At 34.2% G+C, this 27,411-nt stretch overlaps 1 protein-coding gene across 4 annotated transcripts in view; it reads right to left on the bottom strand.

Moving 5' to 3' along the window:
• Positions 1–2,569: 2,569 nt before the first annotated feature.
• Positions 2,570–27,411, bottom strand: part of LOC120516474 (protein quaking) — a 297,803-nt gene continuing 272,961 nt past the window's right edge. Inside the window, exons 5-8 of one of the 4 annotated variants that reach the window (XM_039738161.1) lie at positions 18,568–18,655; positions 16,997–17,296; positions 11,226–11,300; positions 2,570–6,354 (exon numbers count right to left, since the gene is read on the bottom strand). In XM_039738161.1, the coding sequence (XP_039594095.1) occupies positions 6,338–6,354; positions 11,226–11,300; positions 16,997–17,296; positions 18,568–18,655 (480 nt within the window). In that variant the 3' untranslated portion in view covers positions 2,570–6,337. Of the gene's footprint in view, positions 6,355–6,965; positions 12,624–16,996; positions 17,297–18,567; positions 18,656–27,411 lie in introns of those variants that run through there. The other 3 variants (XR_005630851.1, XR_005630852.1, XM_039738159.1) reach the window with 3 other exon arrangements.

The raw sequence follows: 27,411 nt of genomic DNA, 5'->3' as shown, positions 1-27,411 counted from the left end.
AGATCATCAATATACAAGTTTTTCTTTTAATCCCTCTATGGGATTTTAGAAGTTAATTCATATTTATATATTCTGCATTTCCAAAGATGGCACATTACTATCAAAATGCATTGTTTCTACATTCATGTGGAAGGTGGACCACCAATATCTGCACTGCAGCCGAGATTGCAATACAAAGTGTGCTGTCCACATTGTACTTAACAAATCTGGGTTGATTTTGGTTTCACAATATTAAGAGAAGAGCGATCTTAAAATGGAAAATGAAATTCACAAACACTGCCAGATGCACTCTGGCACACAACAAACCACAGGGCAGCACATGAACCCCACTCGGCAGCAAACATAGTGAGGGGAAGGGAACGGGAAGTCCTCGTGTACATTTTGCTGTCTGCTTGCTGGACAGTGGAAGTGCTGCATTTATTGGAACTACGTGTTTACAATTGTGCAGCTGTATTTGTGTTCTAGTGTTGTAATTTTTGTGTTCAACAATATCATATTGCTACTTCACTTACAATCTACTCCTTGAACAATGTGTATTTATGTTGAAGGGATGCAATGAGAGAAGTAAGAGGTAGATGAACAGATTTAATGTCTAAAGATCATTGCTGCATTCAGGCAATTTCACACAAGAGGGTCAACAGCTACAGGAGGTGGTGTTTATTCTGAAATTAGCAACTGCTGGGCCCTTAACATCTGTAACTAGTACCTTTTAAGGGACACCTTACAGACTGAACGTCCATTTAAAAATATTACAGTGAAGCCCCCTTATTACCTACCTGTTAAGCTGATAGCTTAGAGTATACAGTATACAACATTTGGGTCATCCTCTGTAAATGACTGATTTCACCTCCTTCATTCTCAAGTTTCTTCAGAATTGAGAAAATTAAAATATAGTTTATCCAAAACCTCTTTCACAATAGAGCATCAAGGATTTCCCAAAAGCTGCCTGCCTTTTTTTTTTTAAAAATAATAATAATAATTGCTTAACTAAGCTTTAGACTCACAAGTTCCCTGTAGATATTCAAATAAAAAAGGTAATTGAAGCCTGGGCTTTGACATTTCAAAAGAATGCCTGAAAGATATTTAACAACATACAAATGTCCTTACCTTTAGCAATTTAACACCATGTATGTCAGTGCCTTAATGTGTGTTCACTGTAAAACTCCTCCTTTTTAAGGAGTTTGTAATTGCCATACTTATAAAACCATATTTACTGCTATTTCACTATTTAGCAACTGTTATTATTATTTCTCAGAATTCTTTGGATTTTATTGTTCTGTTTGCTTTTCAATGTTAGCAAAATGTAGTCCTTTGAATAATAATAATGGATGTATGTTATTAAACTACATGTCTTCAGGGGCAAAAATGCCACAATCCTTTTCTTTGCTGTAAGTAATACAAAGAAATGCAAATGTCTCTATTGCAGCTCTGAAAAATGTAACCTACTGGTCGAGAAGGCCTCACAGGGAAACAGCAGAGCTCAGGTAACCACTTTTCATCAATCTCCTGTAATTTGGATCTGAATAAATTGTATTTATTTTTACCTTAACCCGACATTCATTACATCTATTAATTAAAACAGAATAATTATATATAAGGAGGTATTTGTGAACAGCTCACTACAATGAGGGAAATATCACCATAAACTAATGAGGCGCCATGGTTTTGTTCAAGACATTTACAGAATATTTAACAAGTTTCTAGGGAGGCACAGTGCTGCCGCCTCACACATCCAGAGTCCTGGCCAAGTGTCCACTTTGCAGGCTCCCCCTGTATTTGTGTAAAGGTTTCTCGGTTTGCTCCCATATTTCCACTTCAGCAGGTTTTGTAAATTGTATCACCCTCATCCAAACCAGCAATGGATAATGGTTACAGATATAATTGAATTTTAAAAAGCTAATTTTTTATTAATTTCATGGCAGCTGCTTAACATTGGGTACTTTAAAGGACGTTTCCTTTTCAAAGAAATGATGACGGACACTTAGATGGATATGAAGCTGTGTGACATCTGTAGTTTTTCCATGGTGGTATAGACAGTTTATGCAATGCAGCTGTGCAATTAATGACTAAATTGTTAATAAAGAAAACAAAGAGGTTTAAGAGTAAATGAACATAAGCCATTTAGTAATAACTGTGACAGGTATGCAGTTATGCTTTTAAAGCTATTAGGAACTTAATACCCAAGCCAAAGCTGACCAAAACACAATTCAATATAAACACTTCCTTAAATGTTTATTTGAAATGATTCTGCCAAGTTTTGGCAAACAATTTGAGATTTGTGTGTGGTGTGTTGTGAGCTATGAGTTAATGGAACCAGAGTTTAGAATTAGTATGCAAAGTTTAGCAAGAAGCAAGGGCTAAGCCTGGGCAGGATTGCTATATAATGTACGAAAGTACATCTCAACACGTGTCTCCAAAAGTGTGACAATGAAGGCTACACAGATATTCCTTCAGGTCTGCACTTGAGTGTTAATCTCATACATGACAAAGTCACCTTCTATTCTCTAAACACTCGCTAGATTTTTCTTATGGAAAATGGAATGGTTAATAAAACAGACGTAGGCCAAAGTTAGTAGGTTGGCATTGTAACATTTATTAAAATAATGTTGTGAGTTAATAGAAGTAGCAAAGAACCAAAAGGCTTAAAAAGCAGGCAATGTAAAATAAAATAAATTCTAAATGATTAATGAAGTCATCCAGTAGGCTAAACAAAGAAAAAAAGGATAGGGATCAAGAAAGACAACACTCCCAATAATAAACTGCAAAAAAAGATATTTGTCTGTTATCAAAACTGTGGTATCTTTTTTTTCTCAAATCAGGAAAAATCATTGAATGTTATATATCTATATATATAACATACATATAAAACAATATAGAAAAATACATTATAAACTTGTAACAATGGCTGTAAATACATTATCTTACATGATTTTTTAGGCAATAAGTTGGTTATGAAAATTACATACAGTAGGATGAGTCTAATAAAGTTAAACAAACAGGAAAAAAACTACCACTAAATAAAATACATAATACTGTTCAAAACATATTCTGTAATGTATTTAATAATAATAAAAAAAATCTCAAACTCAATAATACTGAGAAAAATGGCAAAGTTAGGGTCTAAAGTAGTCATGCTTATGGGATATGAAAGCATCAACAAAAAATACCTTCTGTCTTCCCTGCCTTTCTTTTGTTAATACTTTCAATAACCTCGGCTGTTTTTACTTTCACATTCTATTTGCTATCATTTCTACTTCATATTCCAGGATCTGAGATGATGCTACTGTAGATAACATTTTTCTTTCTACTCAATGCCCAACATCAAATTCCTCTCTCTTCATAATAAAAAAACAAAAAAAAACCAAAAATTGGCACTGCATAAAAAAGGTTTTACATTTAAATTAACTAAAAATAAAATCAAGCAGGAAGACAAACTTAATAGAATTCACTGTTCTGTAATATTGAATAAAAAGAAAAGAAAAGAAAAAGAAGAAGTGATGTGAACCCCGTCCTCTCCATCTTCATCTCCGAGTATACCATGTGGGCGCAGATGTCTTTTGCATAGTAAATAAATCAATGCACATTTCAAAAAAACAAGACACTGAACAAACACACTGTGTAGCTGTGTATCCATTCTTTTTGAACCTGTTCAGTACTGGCCTGCTGGCCCTCTCGGGGAAGGGGCCTAAATGTGGAAGCTTCAACAAGTGTGAATGATAGAAGAATGAGCTGAAAAAAATGAGCCTTTCACATATGACACTTGCCATTCTGCAGCCAGAGATGCCAGCCTTAAAATTAGTCGGCACAAAGGCTCTGGAACTTGAGATATTGAACCAATGATTGCACATTAGCCTTGTCTTTTCTTCTCTATAGCAAAACAAAAATACAATTCTATGTCTTTGTAACTTTATATTAGTTTGTTTTTTAACATTCACACCAAGAAGGTCTTTATCTTCCCCAAAACTATGCTGGCTTATAAAATCTACACTTCTTGTCTTTCTGTATTAACATGGTAATGCAAATCAAACAAAATAAAGTGAAAACTTAAAAGGCACCATAAAAGATATTTTCATCTACCGAAGGAGCACATGGGCTCCAGGTATCTTTTCCCATTTGTGCAAACAAGTGCTTCTTTAATGTGAGAATCTATTGTATAGTCAGACTAACCCAAGTATATCCAGACCAAACAATATGCATTAATTATATTGTCCAGTGAGATTTTAGGCCAAATCAAAAGCCTAAAAAGAGGCAAACAACAAACACCGATGAAAGTAACACAAAGCAAAATGAACTGGGATAAAGCACATGGGTTGTGTCTACTTTTGAGCAGACTTACTCTTTAAGAAGAGCCAAGTACCATCTTACTGGTTCTCCTGAGATCAGTCCTAAAAGGATTTCTGGCATGTAGTGTACTTATGCACCCTGAATGCACACATAACTCTGAAGAAAAAGATGTTGTGATGAATTAGCTGATGCTTTGCAATCTGAATATTCAGATTTACTATTCAGATTTAGTTAGGCCATTGGCCCGAAGACTCACCTTTCTAGTTCTGGTGTCTCTTAACTCATAAGCACTACATGGTTTGAAAAACTTTGTCTTAAGTTGTAGGACATCTTCAGAAGAGTCAAAGGTTTCAATAAAAATAAATGCCTGAACCAAAAATAAGCAAAGCTACAGTTTGTTAACTATATACATTTACACTCCATCCCATATACCAAAACCACAACCCTCACCGCAAAGAGGTATCAATTTAAAATGAAGGCTTCTAATAGTGAAGGTTTCTTTTCACCATTACATCCCACAGGGATTGGGAAATATCAGTCAGGCAGGTATTTTAATTTAAGCCTTTGCTTAAAACTGTCCTTCCAACTGTCCTTCAAAGTCAGAATTCTTTTCTAATCACAGATAACTTAGAAAAACAAAATCAAAGGATATTTGAATACATTCAGTTTTTGTTAGCCACAAAATTTGATGGATTTCTTCTACTAAGGTTAAAGGGCAGAAGAGGCAGAGCTATCCAATGCCTCTCAGTATGCATTTTGGGCAAGACATATGGCGCCACATAATGGCAATAAGCAGGCATCATTGCTGTAGGCTCATTTTTATTACCTCAATGCTTCTGTAAAACTACACAGTGAAAGTATGAAATAAAAAGTTTGAATCTGGTATTTGAATAGAAAAACACTTTACGAGATTTTCAGACTCGATGAACATGGATAAAATAAGGCACTTTTCATTCTTTAGACATTTTCTGATTCTTAACAGGAAAAAGAAAAAAAAGGCGGTTTTGGTCTTCTGTTATCTCCCCATTTATGAAAAAAGCAACATTTTAATGAAATAAAGGGTTTCTTTGTTCAATTTTTGTTTGTTCATTATAATACTTAGTTGAAAGTATAAAAGGCTACATGTTTTGAAAAATATATTTATATATTTTTTTCTTCACCAGCACCCTTGTATAGGAAAAGTGTCCACTTTTTTCTTAATTTTTTTGTTTTCTCAACGCAATACATTTATCTACAATTTCAATACATGTGTACAGCAAATAGGCAAGCATGGCTTTTACATCCTTAAAGAAATCAAATCTATACAAGGAAGTTTTCTTTTCTTAAAAAAAAAAAAAAAAAAGATTGAACAAATTGACCCAGTAATAGGGACACATGATGCATGTACCTTTACCCTCATGTTTTAAAGCTACGTTACTCTTACTGCTAGAAAATGACACTCCAAAATGACAATGCAGCAGCAGTGTCCAGCTGCTGTCTATTAATTTTTGCTAATACCTATGACTGTCAGTAAGTTCAGGTCAATACTGAAGAGAGATATCCTCCATTGGAATTACTGTGTAAAAGGTTCATGCATAATGCATCATTACGACACGTTACATTCAGAGCTTTTCAAATTCACCAGTATAGCTCAAGTGTTTCAGAGAAGTCTCACAGTAACTGCCTTTGAGAGAGTGGGTTATTGAAAAAGACTGCTGGCTCCCGTTCTTCAAAAGGTTTCTGAAAAATGAAGTTTGGGGCTGGCCACAATATATTTAGCAGTGCTGATGGATGATTTGGACCTTATTGCTTTTCTACTATTCAGTGCATGGTCTAAAATCATTTTCACCCAACCAGAAAAAAATGTTGAAAAGTTGTACTTTGTTCTTTTTTTCCCCTCATGTGTGCAATCATCTTTTATGTTCATTGTTAGGTGATAAGACGAAGGGCCAGCGCCTCCGCTCGCTGCACTGAAGACAGACAAGCAAAGGCATTTTACCAGTTAACTGATCAGCAGGCAGGCAATGGTCAGGTCATCATTGGGTGAAGAATTCAGAGGTCAGAAGGTCATAGGTTAGTTGCCGGTGGCGGCTGGGTGGTTAGAAAACAGAACAAAAAAAAATAAGAAAAAACAAAAACAAAACAAAAAAATAAAGAAATAAAGGAAAAAAGAAAAAAAACAAAACATAGAGAAGAGATTAGTTTCAGCTAGTGACAGCTGGATGACTACATGAAAAACTAATCATAACTAATAAAACAAACGTTTAATTCTGACACACCGACTGACATTAACTACAAAGTGCAAAGAAAATCATGACAACTAGGTATCATGATTTGAAACATGAAGAGCCCACACCCACAGAAAACAAAAAAGAAGAAAAAATAAAATAAAAAAGCAAAAATCTCAACTAATATAACCAATGGTTAGTAGCAGTCAATGAATTACTGAACAGAGAATGAATGAATGAATGAATGAATGCAATTTGTTTAAAACTGAATTTGAACAGTCAGGGCAGCATTACTGGTATCTGACTGCTATTAAGCATTAGTATTTTACTAAAATGCAAGCAGTAAAGCAACTAGTAGAAATGATGCAGGTGATTATTAATCATCATTTGTTAAAAGAAATGAATTTTGAAGAGATCAAAGGTTCAAGACGACCACTTTCAAACAACAGAAATGTACGGGGCGAACAAGTTTTCTGTTTTGTTCAATAAAACTTTTATTGCCTTTCATTTCGTTTTACTCTATTTACAACAACATGAAAATCTTGGCCTCATGATACAAAGCAAAACTAAATAAAATATCTAGCAGAGAAGGCATCAGTATAGGAGCCCAGAGAAAGCCAAGCATACAGCTTTGGCTAAAGGCATCCCTTGCTGCATATACTATAATACACTTACAGGACATATTTTATATAAAAATGCATTTGCATATAAACACTGTAAAGTCCTGCCATTTTTATAGTCTAATTTTTTTTTATATAAAGCACTAAGGAACATCCAAAAATAGAAGAAAATTCTAAATGATGCTATATGCATATTTTTGTAACTACAAATAGCCCTCTTGAATTTTCAATGCTATTACTTTGCAAATACAATAGAATTTGACATTTCATTTACATTTCTGCTTTATACTTTTTTCTTTAAGAAGCAACCTGTAAATACTATTTTCTTTTCAATAACAACAAAAAGAAAATGAAATGCAAGAAAACAAAAAACAAAAAAAATTAAAAACAAAAAATACACAACAAATACAATAAACTTCTCAAGTGGAAAGTTTTTTTTTTTTTTTCATCAGTCAATAAATGATCTTGTCTAGTATTTTTACCCATCATCCCTTATGCAACTTGGTCCACTTTGCAGTTAAGACTTTTTTCACTTTTCTTTAATGATGTTTCATTTACATTTATCTGTTGCCAGTTTGACGGAGGCAGAGGTGATGAAAGGGCTTTTTCAGTGCAAAGTCATATTTGTGCCGTTTAATGTAACAAGAAATCCAGTAGGTGAAACAATGAGTGAATGTTTAGTGCCTTAAATAGGCCGCTAAAATGGTATCCTTTTAAAGTCTTTTTTTCACCAAAAATCAACTGTTATATGCTGAAAGGTTGATAGATCAGGTAAACATTAATAAATGAATTCATTAAAAAAAATAGTTCCACAGTACATTTTACAAATCCAAATACTCTTGAAGCACCATATTTACTGTGGAGTATATAGCTTAATTTATGGTTTAATATTAACCTTTGAAAGCCTAAACGTTTGGACAATTATAAAAAAAAAAAAATAAAACACCAAGTATATATTTTTCTACTCAGATATCGATGTGTCAAAACTGCGGCCTATTGGATGCAACGGAGTTCAGTTTGCCTTAATCACATGACTAATATACCTGTGAGGTATTATTTACCTAGTTACAGGTATTTCTTTAATACACACAGGTTTAACAATTGTGCAAATTCATAAACAGTTTTGATAATTAATTTTGTCAGTTTGTCCGTTATAGATATTAAACTTAGTTTTGTTTGACGACATACTGTATTGAGGTTTTGTCTTCTTAGTCATACAGAACTATTTCCCTTGCCAAACATTCACCAATAGTAAATTCTTAGTAATAAGTAAACTTTCATAAATGAGTACTTTGAATTTATTTATTTCCTATTATTTCTATCAGCACTCTTGCAAAGTTCCAAGGAATGCACCAAAAAAAGAAAAAAAAAAAAAAAAGCCTGCTAAAAGTTGTATTTAAATATATTTTAAAATACCATTGGCTGTTATTCCCTACGACCCAATATGGTAAACCTTTAGAGAACACTTTAAACCAAATTGTGTACATTTTTAGATTTAAAGTCAAAGAAATAAAATAACATTTAAGAATGACAAGATCTTAATTTAAACAGATATTAACTGACAAATCCATAGAACTCAGTTTTAACTTTTTGCAGTTTGTTCACTGACTATGCAAAGAGTATGGTGGGGAAAACATCATCTGGCTGAAGAAGTGACTGATAGCATCTATCAATAGTCTGCTTTTTTTTCTTTTTAAGGACAAAGATATGAAACACATCTAAATATGGATTATGCATGAGCCACATTTGTTTGGAATTAAAACAAATTATAACATAATGTTAAAAAAAAAGTCTGTCCATCTGCAGATTTACAAAAGCTGCTTCAGAATTTTTGAAAACATTAAACACATAAGATAGGTTGAATACGGCTGAATTCTGAATGATACAAAGGGTCAGATTATTCAATTATACTGATAAAGTAAGTTCCTTAGATAACTGTTGTCCATCTATTGATAATAATTCTTAAACTGTTTTTCCCACTATATAGTTTTGTGGGGACAAAGCTGATCCTTGTAGAATGAATCAAATTAACAAACACAGATGGCTAATTCACTTTAGGACATATACTGTAAATGAGCAATTACAGAATTACTCCAAAAGGCTGATTTAGAGTAGCAAATTAACATTGTTTGGGTGGAGGTGAAGCAAGAGTTAAGAGTGGTGAAAAAACCCTCTTAGATAAAAGAAAATGTTAAACTTTCTCACAGACAGAAATTAGGTTGGAATTGAACCCAGGTTTCTCAAGCTGTGAGATAGCTAGACTTACCATTTCATGGCTCTTAACTCTTCTTAAATTACTTAATGAAATTCAATAAGTGGGCAGAAATATAAAAACATCTATAAGGTAACATGATTACCCACTTCAAACAGATGATTTTGTTTAACTTGGATGGATGCCCTACTTCATCGCTGAACAAATGTCTGCAGCAGTCTGAAGATAATATGAAAAAGCAGCACTTGACTAGGGCTTGGTTTTTTTAAGTTTTCAGAGGACTTTTTATATAGTGGCGTCTCTGACATCATGCACATATTGTACAAAGCTTACTTTTTATATACAAGAATACAACTTAGAAATCATAGATGCAATACACCTTCTATATGAAACATCTAATTGTATAATTAAAAGGATTGATTTTAAAAATTTATTAAAATGTAAAGTGCACTTTAACCAAAATTTCATACATTAACATGCAAAACATAATGGTAAACTTTAATATTGCTCTTCATAATTAAAAACAAGGCCACGGTTCTCTCTGATTTAATAAATGGGTCCTCACATTAGTGTAAAGTATACATACACAAAATCAACTGGTATAATTAATGTTAGTGTATAAAGACATATAAAAGTGATACGTGAACAATGATCATAAATCTGAATTAGGACCTCTTTCCTAAAGGTTTACGAGTGGGTCTTAGGGAAAAACAGATGACAACACTCATAAAAGCACTGTAGGTGTATAATAATAAAGATTTAGTTCCAGGTCAGTAGAAAACAAGATCCAGCTAATGTAAATGGCTTTTAAGTTATTTTTTAAAAACACATATTTAACCAAAGCAGCTGCCTTATTTATTATAGTCTTTAGTTCTGCCCATAATTTAAAATAATGCCACGGTGTGCTTTAAAATAATAATAAAAAGAGCAACAAAAATAAACAAAGTAAAAAGGGAATAACTATTAAAGTTTCACAATTTTAAAAAGAAGCCAATCTTGTGTTAACATTACCAGGAAACTAAATCTTCACATTTTTCCACCTGTCTAGTATTGACGACATTTATCATTTTTGTTTTACACAAACAGTTCCAATAAAAAAGCCCTTAAAACTGTTTGCAACACCAATCTGATAAGACATAAGCATTTTTCCTGTGGTTGCTAAATTGTCTGTATTGTTTCAGTTCCCCAACTGAAAAAGGTATCGGTAAATCTTCTGCAGAGTTATTCCCTTTACTTATACTATGATATAATAAAACCCTACGTACATCAAAAGAGAACAGTTTGTGGTCTTTAAAGTCGATGTAGATATTCCAATAGATGTTACTAAGGCACTAGCAGAAAGTCTGTTTTTCACAATTCCATACATGTCATACATTTTCAGTAAAACTATAATTTTAAATGTAATCACAAATATGCATGTATATAAAAATACCGGAAAGCTTGTAATGAATGCTACACAAAAAGTAGAAAAGTACTTTTTCATTTCTGAGGTTATATTTAAATTGTTCAACCTTTTCCATACAATAAGCTATCCTATACATAATGTTACAGAAAACAATGTAAAAAAAAAAATCATGTCTTTACAACAGGGGACTTTATAATAAAGATTTGTCTTAAATGAAATTGAGTAATAACAGAGGCAATTGACCATTGTCGAAATGTGTCTGTTTATAATGCAGTGGGGAAACTGAATCAGGTATCCATTATTTTTCATTAACAGCACGCAGATCACAAAGTCATCAAAATAATGGACAAAAATAAAAACATGGCCACAGACTCATTAACAAGATAACTTAAATGAATACAAAATTAAAGGAATGGGCTAGATATAGTGTTGCAAAGTGTATCAATGAATGACATCATTTTTATTTTCAAAAACAGGAACACCATAACTAAACTAACCTCGGTCTGCGGTCACAATCCTATGGTAAGGATGGACCCGCATATCGTGCCTTCGTACTTTAGTAGCCACCGCACCTGGTTAGATTGCAACATTACCAAAACAAGGTTAGATATTTCAACTTAGAAATGGTCCATTAACAGTTCATTAAATACAGTAGGTTTATCAAAATTACTTTTACAATTAACAATAACTACAAAAGTAAGCAGTTTAAAGGTGAAACAAGTTAAGGCACAATAGTTTATATGATTAAATCTATGTGGTTTATAACAGAACAGTAGCATCCACTTTAGAGAAAAAGCATTGCCTTAACCTGTCAGATCTATTCAGAGGTACAATATGAAAGATGCTGATTAGACCAAAGCATACAGTATATAAGCTTTACTACTCACATAATCAATGATAAGCATCTGGACAAGATGCAGAATTCCAGTTATGTTTAAAATTAAATACAAATATAACACTGATTACTGTCCAAAATAGGTCTGGGACCTGAAATTCTCCATCTCTCTCGTTTTTTTTTTTTGTATAAGTTTCCTTAGACCACAACATGAAACTGATGTTATAAGCCAATAAGGATAATGTGCTGTGTATTAGGTGATTAGTAAAGCAACACTGTATTTATTTACTTATAACATACTTAGCAATCAGTGAAATACTAGGCACTGCATTTTATTGCATATATATATATTTTTTTTTTCTCTTGCAAAATATATTGCCAGTGTAAGATTCAGTAGTAATCCTATGACAAAAGAATTAAGTGCAAGTGTTTGACTGACTGCTAGGCCATAGCTTGAAAATTTCAAGGCAGCTGTGAAACTAAACATTTGTTAACTCAGATCTGATGAGGATTCAGTAAGACCATTCTTGAATGCTTAGCCTTTCGTTGGGAAAGCCATACCTAAAGAATAAAGGAAGGGAATGTAAATTAGTCTCTGGAGTGGTCCATCCTCTTTGAAGCAACATGCAACTTGTCCACATGTTTAACCCAAAGCAAAAAAAGATCCCCGAGTGAATTAAAACCTCATCCACTGTAGTGTCTATCATCCAGGAGATTGTGCTGTCATTTAGCTCAGAGCCTTGTGATGCTTTTACAATTACATGCAGAAAACCTTTCAAAAAGAATGCTTTTAAGGCTTTGGGCGATCTTAAAGTGGCCATTTTTGTAAACATTCATTGAACAACTTCAATGATGCAGATGCATCATGGTGTTAGACTGAAGCTGGCAGCTCCTCACAGTTACCCTACAGTGCAAAGTTTGGATTGTTTAAGTGTGGTGAACAGCCCCATTCTTTAAAAGGAAACTCTGGAGGAGGAGGATTCTCCTCGGTGGAGTGTGACAGGAATGTGACAGGTATGGAACCCAAAGTACAGTGGCAGCTCTTCAGCCTTTGAGGAAGCTGTATAGGTTACACAAGAAAGAACACAACATTAAGAGATAAGGCCGTCCTCAGGAAACAGAACATTTCTATAACCCAATGTTCATAATACAATGCAGTCTTTACATAATTAAGAAACTAGAGCAGAACAATCGACACAACTCACTGCAATTGTGTTACATCTATACTAATGGCATTTCTAAGTTGGTGAGAACAATAAAGGAAACATCTGTTGCTTTTAAGCATTTCTCAAAATACTTGATGAATGTTTTATGTGAACAACTGCACTGACTGAAGCAAGAATTAAGATTGATGAAATACTTTTACATACAAAAAAGGGCAAACGGAATCACATAACATTAATGTACACTATGCACAGGTCAGAGATACGGGTTAAGCCCTAATCCAGATTGAGTGTAGAAATTCAGAGACAATGATGTTAGTGTACTTTGGATTTCAGGTAAATAAACATTTTTTTACAGAGTAAATACACGTGCATTATTACAGGAATAAAGGGGCAAGACAATAAATGTCTAGAGAAAGAAAAGGAAATTTTTCAAACACTAAACCTGACCTACCAGTGTCTGAAGGGACAACAGACAGATAATATTATTATAGCATGGGGGCTATTACTTTGAAACATACTTCCACTATCAAGTGTTAGGAATTATAGAATACTATTGCCAAATAGCTAAAATTGATTAAGTGCATGCTATATTTTAACTTCAAAAAACTATTTAAAAAATAAAACTATTTTTCTCTGTTCTTGTGCAATATTTTCATTATATTATCATATCTAGAAATGTGGCACCAACACAGATGATTTACTATCATATATCGTTACACTGTATTATTGTTGTGTAAACAAAGCAAGAAAAGCGTTTCAGTATTCGTGTTGGTGTTCTTTTACATGTGTATTTATAAGCATATTGGAAACTGCTCTTTTCCTGAATATATTTGTTTAAAAATATAATTTATAATTTTGCAATCTACAAATGAAGTGAAATAACAGTAATATATTAATAATTTCCTATATATTTAATAAAAAACAATATTAGTAAAATATTTTTATCACGGGGAAAAGAAAAATAATGCTCCAAAATTAATATTATACAAATGTATAATATTTTTTTGCAAAAAAAAAACCAAAAAAAAAACGCATCTGATTATCTGATGATTCTTCACTTAGCTGTGTATGAGCAGAAAGATATATAATCTATATTATTGTACACATACGCAGAAACAAACTACAATTACTAATTTTTCACATTTACTGCTACATAAACTGCTTTCACATGTATTTATATTCCTAGTTTGAGTCTTGAACAAAATGACAATTGTGGCCAATGGAACATGTCCTCACAGTTACCATTTTCATTGTTGGAAGCAGACAAGCGTTGATTGTGCTCAACTCCAATATGGTAATGTTTAAACATCTGATAAATTCTGTTTATGAATATAAAAGTGGGGCCTTCATAACTGATTTATGTGGGATTCATTTTAAACAGCTGTGATCTCAGTATCGAAATGCCATTAGATTTATGCATAGCAAGTAGCTGCTCTGTTTTTATAAAGTACAATCATTTTTATGCAAATTAACAAATGTTTTGACAGTGATGATATACTGTGTAGATTTTAAAATAAGAATTTTGAGAAGCCTCACATTTGTAGAAATTAATCCAGCATGAAATATGTGCATGAATTCTGAGCTTTTACTAAGGAATTTATTGTTTATCTATAGCAGAGTGGCAAATCAATATTTATGAAATATTGGTTTAAACATTTTTTATTGTCAAATTTATTTTCAGTCAACTTCCATCCAACCATTAGCTTTCATACTAAATTTTTCTTATTCTAGCAGCATAAACAAATGAGGATACAAAAGCAGTTCATCATAAGAAAATATTTTTGTCAAATTAAGAGTCACAGTGAGTCAAAACAACTGTCTATTAAACAAACACATCTTTTGATAATAAAGGAAACCACAATATCTGCATTACATTCAATTGAACGTGAAAGAACATGCAAACTGCACACAGACAGTGAATAAGGTGAATAACCCAGTTCAGGCAGAAAACATGGTTTCTTAGAAGTTTGACATTATATGGGCAAGTAATCTTAAGGAGTTGTTATTTGTCAAAACTCTCTGGAATTACTAAATTACACAAAAGATTTATGCTTCATCAGCAACCACTGTAAATCTGAAAATAAGCATGACACCTGTAATCATTTTCTTGTGTTTTATAAAAATGTGTAGTCAAAGAAACTTATTTTTGGGCTTCTTTTACTGGATTGCTTGCAGCAACCCTGCATAGGACCCAGTACGTGTGCTTCTTGCCTTACACTCACTGCTGCTGGAATAACAATAACGCAGGTACTGCATTTTTTTTACTTCAGAAAAGTAAGTATTGAACTAGGGTACTCATTACTTTAAAAAGTAATCAGGCTATGAAATGCATATTACTTTCAATTGTGTAACTCTACTGCTCTCGAGATTGTGTTACTGAGTTTAGCACTGAATGTTCAGCTTATCAACTTATTTTTAGCGATTTCTGAAATACTCAGACAGATTAATTCAGTCAGAAGCAGGAATAATACAGCAGACAAAACATTTGCCTCTGGAAATGTATTTTGCGGACGCTTCTAAATGAGGCTGCTGAAACTGTGTGTGAAGCAAATACATGCAGGCTGACAGAGTGTAATGGATATGCGCAGACTACAAAATCCTTTACAACAACCTGGTTAAGGGTTTACAAGGCCTCATAATCTGGTTATTTCGTGGAGAAATCTACCTCTGTTTACCAAGTTTCTCAGCCCAATAAGCCCAATATCTCTAACTGGAATAAGGGTTTACGTGGCATTTTAGAAACCAGGTCTGTGCAAATAACCCAAGTATTGAGGCACATGTAAACAAGTGACAATGTGGGATTTGCATGTCCCTGGAGCTCCGAAGGCAGCTCAGTAAAATAGCTTATGATGCATACTGCTATATTAAAATAAAAAAAATTGTGGAATCACGAATGTTTCCATTCATTATGTTGTTTTATTTCTAACACAGTTGTCTTATATGTTTAGATTTAATTATACAACAACTCTGCTGTATATACACTATATTAATAGCTGAATTAAATTTTTACACTGGTAATATATGTAATGCTTATTTCTGTTTACTATACAATACTTTGGTACATACTCACAGAATGGGGCAGATTTTACACTACCCAAATACCTGTGGTGGTGGAGAACAGCTTCCTGTGATTGTCCAATGCCAAAATATTTTGCAATACTCATCACAAGTTAGCAATTAACTGCAACAAAAATCAAGTATAGAATGATGAAACAATTGCAAAAAGAAGTGGAAAATATGCCTTCATACTGAACACAGCGATCAAGATTTTTCTAAACATGAGAACTGGGCTCTGCATGAGAAATTCTTGTGATTTGCTATTTCAAAAGCCTTCTGTGATATTATTTAAAAATATATACTCGCCGATTATAGCTCTGTGCTACCCACCAGCTCGGAATCTATATGGAGTTTCTAGTTAACTCACAATTGGTCGCAATTTCTGAAGTAAGCAGGTATACAATAACAGACAACTCAGTCCCTATTTAATAAATATGAATATGCCACTCTACAACTTTGTGCACTTCAGGGCTTTTGACCAAATTTAATAAAACCTATTGTATATAAAGTGCAAGTAAAGAAAAAAACATTTGACAGATGGGAGGGGGTGATATCAGTTGCATACCGTCTTAAAAGGGGAAAAAAGTATGAGATGTAAAAGTAGTAATTGTTGTTCCTCTATCACTTTGGACAGTTTTTCCACTGCCAAACATCTGAAGAACACAAGTATCGCTATGTTAATGAAATAGTGAATAACTGGAATTTTTTTTTCATCTCAACTACTGTTGTATTTTTAGTGTATTCATGTTTTAATTCAACACGACACTGCAACGTTTACTAGTGTGAACGTTATCTGTTATTGGCTTTTCACTGATCTGCTGCAGGACATCTTAAATTTGGAATGGATGGATGGTCAAATTAAAAGGTTAAAAGATATGCTTATCATGAAACATGCTCAATGCAAACAATTACTTATACTTTTAATAGAATATAAATAAAACATTTTCAAAGCTGAATTTCAATATAAACTGCAGAGAAATAATACTGATTGAAATATTTGCTTCTCAATAACATCACTGTCAAAACATCTTACATATTTGCTTCTCAGAACATATCTTTCTTAGAAATATTAACTGTAAAAAAAGGTTTGATAGAATATAAAAAATAGTAAGATACTGTACATTTTAAAAATACTAGCTTCCTAAGAAGAAATATATGGGAAGACCTCTAAGCAGAAAGAACTGGCCTAGTTAAAAGTGGTGATGCTTACCTAACACTCCACTAGGTTCAATTGGGTACTCCAGGATGGATGTAGCTGGTGCCAGTGTATACGGGTATTCATAGGGTGTGTAGATTAAACCTGCCTCCGGTGCAGGAGGCACAATTGTGGCAGTAGGGTGAGGGGTTCCATTTGGCATGACAGCAGCTGTCTGAATTTGTCTAATCAAAGGCATTATGGTAGGGCCAGCTGGTGTGGGGGTCCGCAGGGCAGCAGGCGGGAGAACTGGTGTTGGCCCTGTAATAATCCGGGGAGCCTGAGCCGTTGCTGCAAGAGAAAAGGCAAGGGCAGCTACAGTAAGCAACACACCCAAGAGGAGAGATCAGAGGCAGAAGTATGTGAAGTTATGAAAACAGGGGGTAGAAAAAGAAGAAATAAGAGGGATGTAGGGGAAAGGGGTGGGGGGGAGAAAAAAGAAAAAAAGATTAGTATTGTATATTGAACATGCCATATGCTAAAATTATTGCAATTATTGAATAGAAAACACTTTCATTAGTCAATAAAACACAAATGCATAAAATCTGAATTTATTCAGACTAAACTAATATAGCATTTACTGATAAAGGTGCACTTAAAAAAAACTTTAAGAGAACCTTTAATAAAAATTCTTTAAATAAAGCAACAGAAGGATTAAAACTGTTAACAGGTTCACCACAACTAAATGTTATAGCAAGTAATGATCAAATAGATGAATTCAGCAGCTACAATCTGTTCTAGTAAGAACTAAGTACTGTACAATGCTCCTCATGCAAAAGGTTGCATTCTTTATAACGTTAAATTCCAGAGTACACAATATATACTTTTTAATATTGTCCAGAATGTATGATACAAATTTATGATGAAAGAATTGAACATTGCCAGATGTATTACAAATGTAAAAGTATTACATTTATAATAAAACACTGCCAACTACAACTTACTGCTGCATGGCTAATACCACAGAATAGTACACCTTGAGGTATCTGTATTTTGAAAACATACAAGCAACTTTTGTAAATACAGTAAATACTCTACATAGTAAAATAACACCTCAGTCGGTAATCCTTGCTATATGTAAGGATGAAATTAAATTACTATGTGTAAAATACTGAAAGTATACACAGCATGAAAATTCTAGGCAATACTGGCACTTAGATACAGTGTTTTACCTTCAAAATTTAGCTACTTTTCGTGTTCCAGTTTAAAGCCAGGGGTAACAAATAGAAATGCGGACCAAGGACATAGCTAGATAATAAAGTCATATAGCGACTTGCAGTTTTTTTTAATGAAAGAAGAATAGCTAAATAGTGTCAATAATACCACATCCCAGTGTTATAAGCTGCATCATTTGACTGCTGACTGTATAGACATGAAAACAAAACTAGTTTCAATAAAGTGTGCAAAATGACTGACTGCCCTTCAAAGACAATATTACAAAATATCTACAAAAGAAATAAAAAAAAAATTACATAGGAAGTACAAGACTTTCAAAATCATTTCATTTAGATAACGGACACTTAGCACCAATACTTCATGTAATTTTACAGAATGGGAATTTCACAATAAAAATAATTTTGACTTACGTGATTTGATGTTTGCATCTCTATATGTGCCATTAAGAATTGCTAGTTCCATCAGTTGCATTTTTTTAAGGCTATCTTCACCTTCTGCCTACAAAACAAAACACAGTACAGAATTCCAAAGTCAAAGACAGACAATAACATTTCTGAATATGTAACTCAGTATACAGGGAAATAAAGTGATAAGATGATGCATGCTTTATAATGCCAAAAAAAAAAGAAAGCAATAATCTGCTTCAGTTTTCTCATGTAAACAGAAATACTAAATTACAGTTATGAAGTACTAAAATTAAAAGATAATCTGAAAATTGTATTGCATAGCTATAATAGTATTAATAATTTTGAAGATGGCAATACTTTGTGCAAGAACAATAAAATAAAAATTATATTCCAATACTAGTCCATTCAAACTGAGACTCTAAATTAATTCAAATACTGATAGGCTTGTCGACCACTTTTGAAAATTTTAAACGTTTGCTTTTCAAAACAATGTCTTACATTAGAAATTATTTTGACCAGACATATACACTCACCTAAAGGATTATTAGGAACACCATACTAATACGGTGTTTGACCCCCTTTCGCCTTCAGAACTGCCTTAATTCTACGTGGCATTGATTCAACAAGGTGCTGAAAGCATTCTTTAGAAATGTTGGCCCATATTGATAGGATAGCATCTTGCAGTTGATGAAGATTTGTGGGATGCACATCCAGGGCACGAAGGTCCCGTTCCACCACATCCCAAAGATGCTCTATTGGGCTGAGATCTGGTGACTGTGGGGGCCATTTTAGTACAGTGAACTCATTGTCATGTTCAAGAAACCAATTTGAAATGAATCGAGCTTTGTGACATGGTGCATTATCCTGCTGGAAGTAGCCATTAGAGGATGGGTACATGGTGGTCATGAAGGGATGGACATGGTCAGAAACAATGCTCAGGTAGCCCGTGGCATTTAAACGATGCCCAATTGGCACTAAGGGGCCTAAAGTGTGCCAAGAAAACATCCCCCACACCATTACACCACCACCACCAGCCTGCACAGTGGTAAAAAGGCATGATGGATCCATGTTCTCATTCTGTTTACGCCAAATTCTGACTCTGACCATTCTGACCATTTGAATGTCTCAACAGAAATTGAGACTCATCAGACCAGACAACATTTTTCCAGTCTTCAACTGTCCAATTTTGGTGAGCTCGTGCAAATTGTAGCCTCTTTTTCCTATTTGTAGTGGAGATGAGTGGTACCCGGTGGGGTCTTCTATTGTTGTAGCCCATCCGCCTCAATGTTGTGCGTGTTGTGGCTTCACAAATGCTTTGCTGCATACCTCGGTTGTAACGAGTGGTTATTTCAGTCAAAGTTGCTCTTCTATCAGCTTGAATCAGTCGGCCCATTCTCCTCTGACCTCTAGCATCAACAAGGCATTTTCTCCCACAGGATTGCCGCATACTGGATGTTTTTCCCTTTTCACACCATTCTTTGTAAACCCTAGAAATGGTTGAGCGTGAAAATCCCAGTAACTGAGCAGATTCTGAAATACTCAGACCGGCCCGTCTGGCACCAACAACCATGCCACGCTCAAAATTGCTTAAATCACCTTTCTTTCCCATTCTGACATTCAGTTTGGAGTTCAGGAGATTGTCTTGACCAGGACCACACCCCTAAATGCATTGAAGCAACTGCCATGTGATTGGTTGATTAGATAATTGCATTAATGAGAAATTGAACAGGTGTTCCTAATAATCCTTTAGGTGAGTGTACAGTTGGATGAAGCCAAGAACCTGGAATGCCATTATTTGTACTCAAGAAATGTTTCCTATTCAATAAACTTCTTTAGTAAAAGAAAGTTCAGTTACAATAAGAATTGTTAGAAACACAATCAATTTCAAGTTTGTTCTCATATGTGAAATTCTTCTTGCTTGCATGTTTGAAAAGTACCTTATGTCAATTCTAAACTGAAAAACACTCAGTAACCAAATAAATACTCTTGCAGTTATTTATTTTAAGAAAACCTTTAATATCATTTTAAATATGTTTCTGCTCCTTGTATTAAACTAAAGAGACAAACAATTTAGGCTAAGGGTCAAAACAGAAAACACCACCCGCTTTTTAATGCTGCCAAGTTAATCAAAGCTATGGGCCTTCTTCAAAAATATCTAATCAAGCAATGTACTTCTTTAGCGTATCACTTAAAATGACAATTGAACAGTTTCATCTTTAATGATTCTTCACAGCGATGATGAGCAAAAACTTCCTACTCTTCTAAGCCATGGAAAATAGAATCAGTGTTCATTTGCCAAATCAGTGGAATCATTTTGTGCTCTGGAACAGAAAACAAGCAATGAAATGCCATCTTTTTAAATGGACAGACAGGCACTGTTTCTGTCATTGATACGCGCTGGTATATCTTAGCGGTAAATGTACTGCCATGGGTGTTATTGGCAGACATTTGAGGGTTTATGCAATAAAAACTCAAATATGTATAACTGCAGCATGCTCCTAAAAATATAGAATAGGACAAGACGATGGACACATCTAAGGCAACAGCAGTAAACATATTAAAGCCCCTTGTAAGACCATATTAATAAACGATTGATACTACAGGACAGTATGGAAACTTTTTATTCTTATGATTGTACAACAACTGAAAAAATACTCCATGGGACCAGTTCAGAATGAAGTGGGTATGGATCTTCTGGACAACTTATGTGCTAGCAACTGAACTGACACAAGGTTTATATCTACATTTTGATTCTTTCCTAAAACATCCATCCAAAAATTATATTAATCTGTGATTTTAACAATGCTCACACAATAATTCTCTATACCAACATTTCTTTTAGGCCTGACATTTCAAGATTTTTCAATAGCTTATGCAGTGTTTCCCAAACACATTCGTAGAGACCCACTGTGGCTCCAAGCGTTTTGCTCCAACTAACTTCTATTTTTAATTGGACTCCATGCCCAAGTCAGTAAGATGTTATTTCCCAGTTTCATTGTTTTGGAGTCCATGCTAGCATTTACATGGGAATAATGAAGTGTTTTTTTTTACTCTTTAACAGTGTTTTTATAATTTTTCATGTGTCCTGTTTATTTAATCTGTTATTTACTAATAATGTATAATTTACACATAGCGGGTCTGAAGCTGAAGTATTTGCAGCCTTTCCTCATTCAGTGTCATTTTCCCGGATGTCTGACCTGCTTGTTGTTAATTGTCATTGTTACGATACAATGAAGGGAGAATATTAACAAAGAAAAAAGGACAATAATAAAAACAACAAAAGAAAGTTAGACAATTGAACCTATAGCAAAATAGAAATATTTAAAAAATCCTTATACAAGTAAAAATCACACTGCTTTGCTTTTCTGAATGTATAATAAGAAAACAGAAAACGACGAGCTAATTAAATGAGATCAACTATTATCAAATATTATCAGTGATTTTGAATCTGGTTGGAACAAAAACCTGCAGCCATGTGGGGTCCCCAGGACTAAGTTTGGGAACCAGTAATCACGGGTGTCAAACTCCGGTACTGGAGGGCCACAGTGGCTGCAGGTTTTCATTCTAACCCTTTTCCTAATCAGAAACAAGATGTGAAACAAGCCAACAATTGACCAGCTAAATTGGGATTTCAAATACTAGCCAATTTCACTCCAACCAGTTTCTTAATAAGAAGCCAATTCTTGCTGTTAATTAAACTCAGTATTTAATTCCATGGTTTGTTGCTGCTCTCATTCAGCCACAGCAGACATTTCCAAAACTGTTCTATTTTCTATTTTTCCCAAGATCTGAGAGATCAATCTTACTGAGACCTTCACCCTTCTTTATTTCCAGATATTGTGTGATGGGCACAGGTGAGCTGGTCATGTGGCGACTTGCTTTGTGTCACACTACTACTTGGCTGCTAATTAAGGAAAAAGAAACAACGAGAGGGCCTGAGTCAAGTTAATTAAAATGAAGGCAAAAGAATTGAATTAGCAGCAAAAACAGGTCACAAATGAAGAAGACAGTTAGAATGGAAACCTGTAGCCACTGTGGCCCTCCAGGACTGGAGTTTGGCCACCCCAGCACTAGATTATAGAATATCTGAAACTTGGTGCAAGTATGATTTCTGCTCAGGACAGTACTCTGTTCTCGGCTCACATTCCACACAGTGTGGCTTTTTTTCTGACAAAATACCAGATGGCTGTTGTGTCATCCACCTTATGAACTGAGAAAAAAATGTCCGCATCAAAACAGGGAGCCTAAACCCCAATATGAAAATTTATATCTCTGATAGATTAACAAATGGTAAACAGGATATTTAAGAGTTATATTACATTATAGTTACCAAAATAAAGGAATACCAGTAATACATGTTTAATTAGGTGTTTCATTAAATAAAATGACATTGTAATAGTCCAACACAAAGCCAAACTGCACAAAAATATTGTGTTAGAACTTTGTCTATTGATGCCAATAATTCTGCAAGAAGCACCAAGAAGTGCGATGTGGCAGCCTTCAATAAATGCCTGTTATGTCACGGGACCAGACAGTGTTTATTAAGGGCAGATTTTTTTTAATATGCAAGTGCATAATCACAGTCTGGATATAGCTGGCTATAATCCTGAAGCCTCAAAAAGTACACATAACATGCAATCAGATACGTTTGCTTTAATTCATGTTACACTGAGCTGTTTAAGTTAGGCTTGAATAACCCTGCCTAGTATAAGAGGTCACAAAACCTACAAAGCACTGCCTTAAATGTCTTGTGCTTTACTTGGTAGACTGTAGATTCACAGTGTAAAACATCAAACTACTTAGTGGCTATCTAGATTGTTAACTTTAAGCTATATGTTAATTTATTTAACAAATTTAGGTGCTTTTTTTGTCCATACGTACGATTAAGAGACCATACTTTGTAATTATTGCACATATAAGGTCAAACTATAAATGAACACGATAAAAATGATACAATTTCAAAATAGAATGCTAGTTACAGTTGCTCAGTGCTTTAGGTAGATTTAGATATAAGCTGTTAGCTGATTAGATACAAGTACAAGTAAAGAGAAAAAAAAGTAAAGAAGCACAGCATGGCAAACATCATGCTTAAAAAAACAGTCTGAAACTCCCTGTAGTCTGATTTAAATATTTTTGTAATGTAACAGTCTCCACGCTGTGCTTTCATAGCAGCTGCACTCAGTAGGGGTACCAGATAATGGATGTAGACAATCAAGTTATGTTTAGTCAGTGACTGGTTGAGTAAGATACAGAATATTACTGAAAGACATCTTTATTTTGTATTTATTCAAGAAGCGTATGCTACAATATATATTAATCATATATCTATAGCAAAAGGAGGTTCCATGGAACACAATTCTTTGGTGCACACAGCAGTTTTATGAAACTGAGTGAACTAACACAGAGATCTTATTTTTACGTTTAATTAAAGTGTCATCTTGATGTGTACTTAAAGCTGTTCTAAAGCCACAGACACAACAGGCTCCTGCCACTGCAACAAGGGCCAGCCTAGTATAGACAGTTATGTACACCAAAGTATTAAATAATACTTGGAATTATAAAAGATCTGGAAAGTACAGCTGGAGTTGTACTCTGCTCATTAGGCATCTTGTTTAAAAGAACAATATTAAGAAAAAGGTAAGATTCTTACTACACAAAGATATGAAAATGGCAATAAATAATATCAAAAGCTACCAAGACTAAATAGGTATCATGTAATAAAAACTAAAAATATGCAATTCAACTGAAAACGCATAAAGTGCAAGAGCCTGAAATTATGAATTTCACAGATCAATGTTGTGGTTATTAAATGTTGATTGATATATTAGTGATAATATGCTTCTCTGACTCCTACAAGGTGAGCAATTCATGTACTAATATGGACCAGTTCTCACAAATAGCAAGGGCAGTTTAAGGCTGCAATGAAACCAGTCAAATTGTTCTAGTATTTCTCGTATCCCTCACTGCTTAAATATCAGTCATACATGTATGAACAGGTTTTTTTTTTTTCCCAATTGCATTATATACATTCAATCTTTATTACTTTTTACATCATTTGTGGATATTTTGTTTTACCAAACTAGTGATATGAGTCATTCACCACTTGTTAAAGACTTGTTTGATATTGCAGTTTGGTATTGATTTAATTAAGAGTAAGGTTTGATTCAAACTGATGCACGGCATTAATCACTGCTGTATGCGTCCAATAGTCAAAATGACTAATTAGAAACAAATTAGACACAGACAGAAAGATTTATTGTCGTTTCCAAGATAAAAACTTCTGACAATAAAGGTAAAGCTCTCAGATCTTAAATCTAAGTGTTAGAACTTCTACAATCTCCACAGCCTTTTCCAAGAAGCAAAGAACTAACCTAAGATTCGGTTAAAAAAGTTCAAATGGGGAAGCTGCAATTCTTTTAAAGACACGCTTTGTTTATTCAATCCTCTCACTGCACTTGAAGAAATACTAACAAACTATGACAATTTATAGCCAGTGGGAGGCACTGTTTCTTACACAATGGGATCTGAAATCCCTTTCGGACAGGTGCTTTTCTCATCACTGACTCTCCAGGCTGTGCTGTAGTGCTGAACAGACACACATTTGATAGCCTATTGAATAACTTGTCACAATCACCCGGCTCTTTCTGTTTTAGCTGTCAGTGGAAAAGGACTTTGTGTGCAACCAATGCAACTGCCTGTAAGAGGCATTTGCGACTGTCATAGAAGAAGCCTGATTATTTTAAACCTTTTCAAAACCATTAAACTATGCATAACATCGGCTAGGAAAACATATCATATACCTTTCTGTGACCTGTCCTCTCAGTCTCCCTTTCTCTCTCTCTCTCACTAGCATGATGACAGCTGATCAAATAAGGCATGCAGATGCACTCTATCTTTGCTACAGGCAACCCTCCAGGCAGTCTCTGTTCAAGTAAAGAAAGGTTGTAGAAAAGATGCAGAGGCCTTCTCAACAGGGACAGACAAATACCTGTTTCTGGTGTGAAGTAAAGCCCAGTCATTTGTACTGGGGTGAAAGTGCTTTATGCATACATCAATGAGGTCATATGGAATTAAGTTTATATTAGTGAGTACAGTATATGGTAAGGCATTTTCATTTTTTCTTCCTTGCAAGCTTTTCAAGTTGTAAGCATAGTTTCATTAAAGAATAGAGAAAACTACAGTGAAAGGTTTTTTGGTAGAAAAATTACTTAATTGCAGCTAAATTTATAAAAAGCACTGACTAATACCGTTGTAAACATTTCATAATTATGTTCTGTTGTATATTGTCAGCACCATGATTGTTCCAATAAAAGCACATCTATAGACTGAATGTGTGTAATTTTAGAGGTCTAATGCAGTGCAGTCTAATTAAAAGTTAAAAAAATATTACATTATTAGAAAATATCATAGCATATACTGGTTGTGGTAGAGCAATGTACTATGTAACTAGTTACCAGAACCAGTTACATACCAGTAACTGCCTAACAAAATGAATGTTCCTCTAGCTTAGTGGGCTCCTATACAAAGGAATAGAAATGTGGAAGAAACGTGACCTGGAGACCAAGCTTATGCCATGGCCCTGAGCTTCTATATGGGTCTGCAGCATGGATCTGTAATGACATGTGACTGGGAATACAGTATATGAAGATAAAGTATTGGTATTCGCTCAGTATCTGCGATCTGTGGGAGTGGGTGGAATAAACAGAGTGTAAAGTCACAAATATCACCCGGCTTTGTGTCATATTGTGGCCTGTAGGGGGCAAATGTGTGTCAAGAACAAGTGTAAAAAATACTGAAGCAATAACAGAAACACCAAATACAACAGCAATAAGACATCTACGCCTGTCTGGGCCTACCAAATATAAAGAGGGGTCCATGAATAACAAGTGGGGTAGCTGGATTATTTGCCCACACCAAAAATCTAAAAAATATACCTTCCTACCTCCACAGTAGACTCTCTTCCTCCTGTCAGAATGAGTCTTTTCCACTAACTGTGATCATTACTAGGTGACTGCTAAAGCCATAACCGCAGATCAAACAGTATCTAACTGTTTAGTTTAATCCATTCAGGCCAATTTAGAGTCCACAGTTACCCACAGCATATCTTTGAGAGGTAGGATGAAGACAGAATACATGGGGGAAAACTAATGCGAACAGGGTATAAAAACTTTATGCAGACAGCATCCTGGCTTGTAAAAACTAAGTCTAGTGACTACACCATTTATACACTGTCTTTTCTGCTTTTAGACTGTAAGAAACTCATAAAAATGTGTGAATTAGTTTTCTAATGAAAGCAACACAAATTCTTGTTAGGGATGGCAAGTAATAATCGCTAATCAGTTAACTTACATTAAGAGTTTAATCCAATTAATCATCAATTAAATTATAATTTTGAGCAAAAGTATCACAAGGTTTCCTTCAAATTATGCAATGTTGTAGAGATATGTAATTGAACATTTGGCATGTAATAAAAAACATGCAATAAGATACATAATAAGAACATTATTTTATTACCAAATAAAACACAAGCATACTTCCTGTGAGCTCAGACTGAAGCAACCAGAACTAGTAGGGAAAAACTGTGCTGACCAGTGGTCAGATGAAATTACACGAGGGGTGTATGCAAACATATAACAAAATACATTTTTAATCAATGTGGTTGATGACAAAGACTTATGATTTCTAATCAGTTATCTTGAGCCAGAGTAACACATTCTATCTAGATGCACTATTAGCAATTGTACAGAAAAACATTTTCCTAAAAAGATGCAATAGCTGAAAACCCAGCAAACAACTGCCAATAATGCTTCTCTCATGTAGTATTCGGTGGTACCACTTGTGATATTT

The sequence above is a fragment of the Polypterus senegalus genome, chromosome 16 (assembly GCF_016835505.1).
Source record: "Polypterus senegalus isolate Bchr_013 chromosome 16, ASM1683550v1, whole genome shotgun sequence".
Classification (NCBI taxonomy): domain Eukaryota; kingdom Metazoa; phylum Chordata; class Cladistia; order Polypteriformes; family Polypteridae; genus Polypterus; species Polypterus senegalus.
This window is presented reverse-complemented; position numbering and strand designations above follow the sequence as displayed.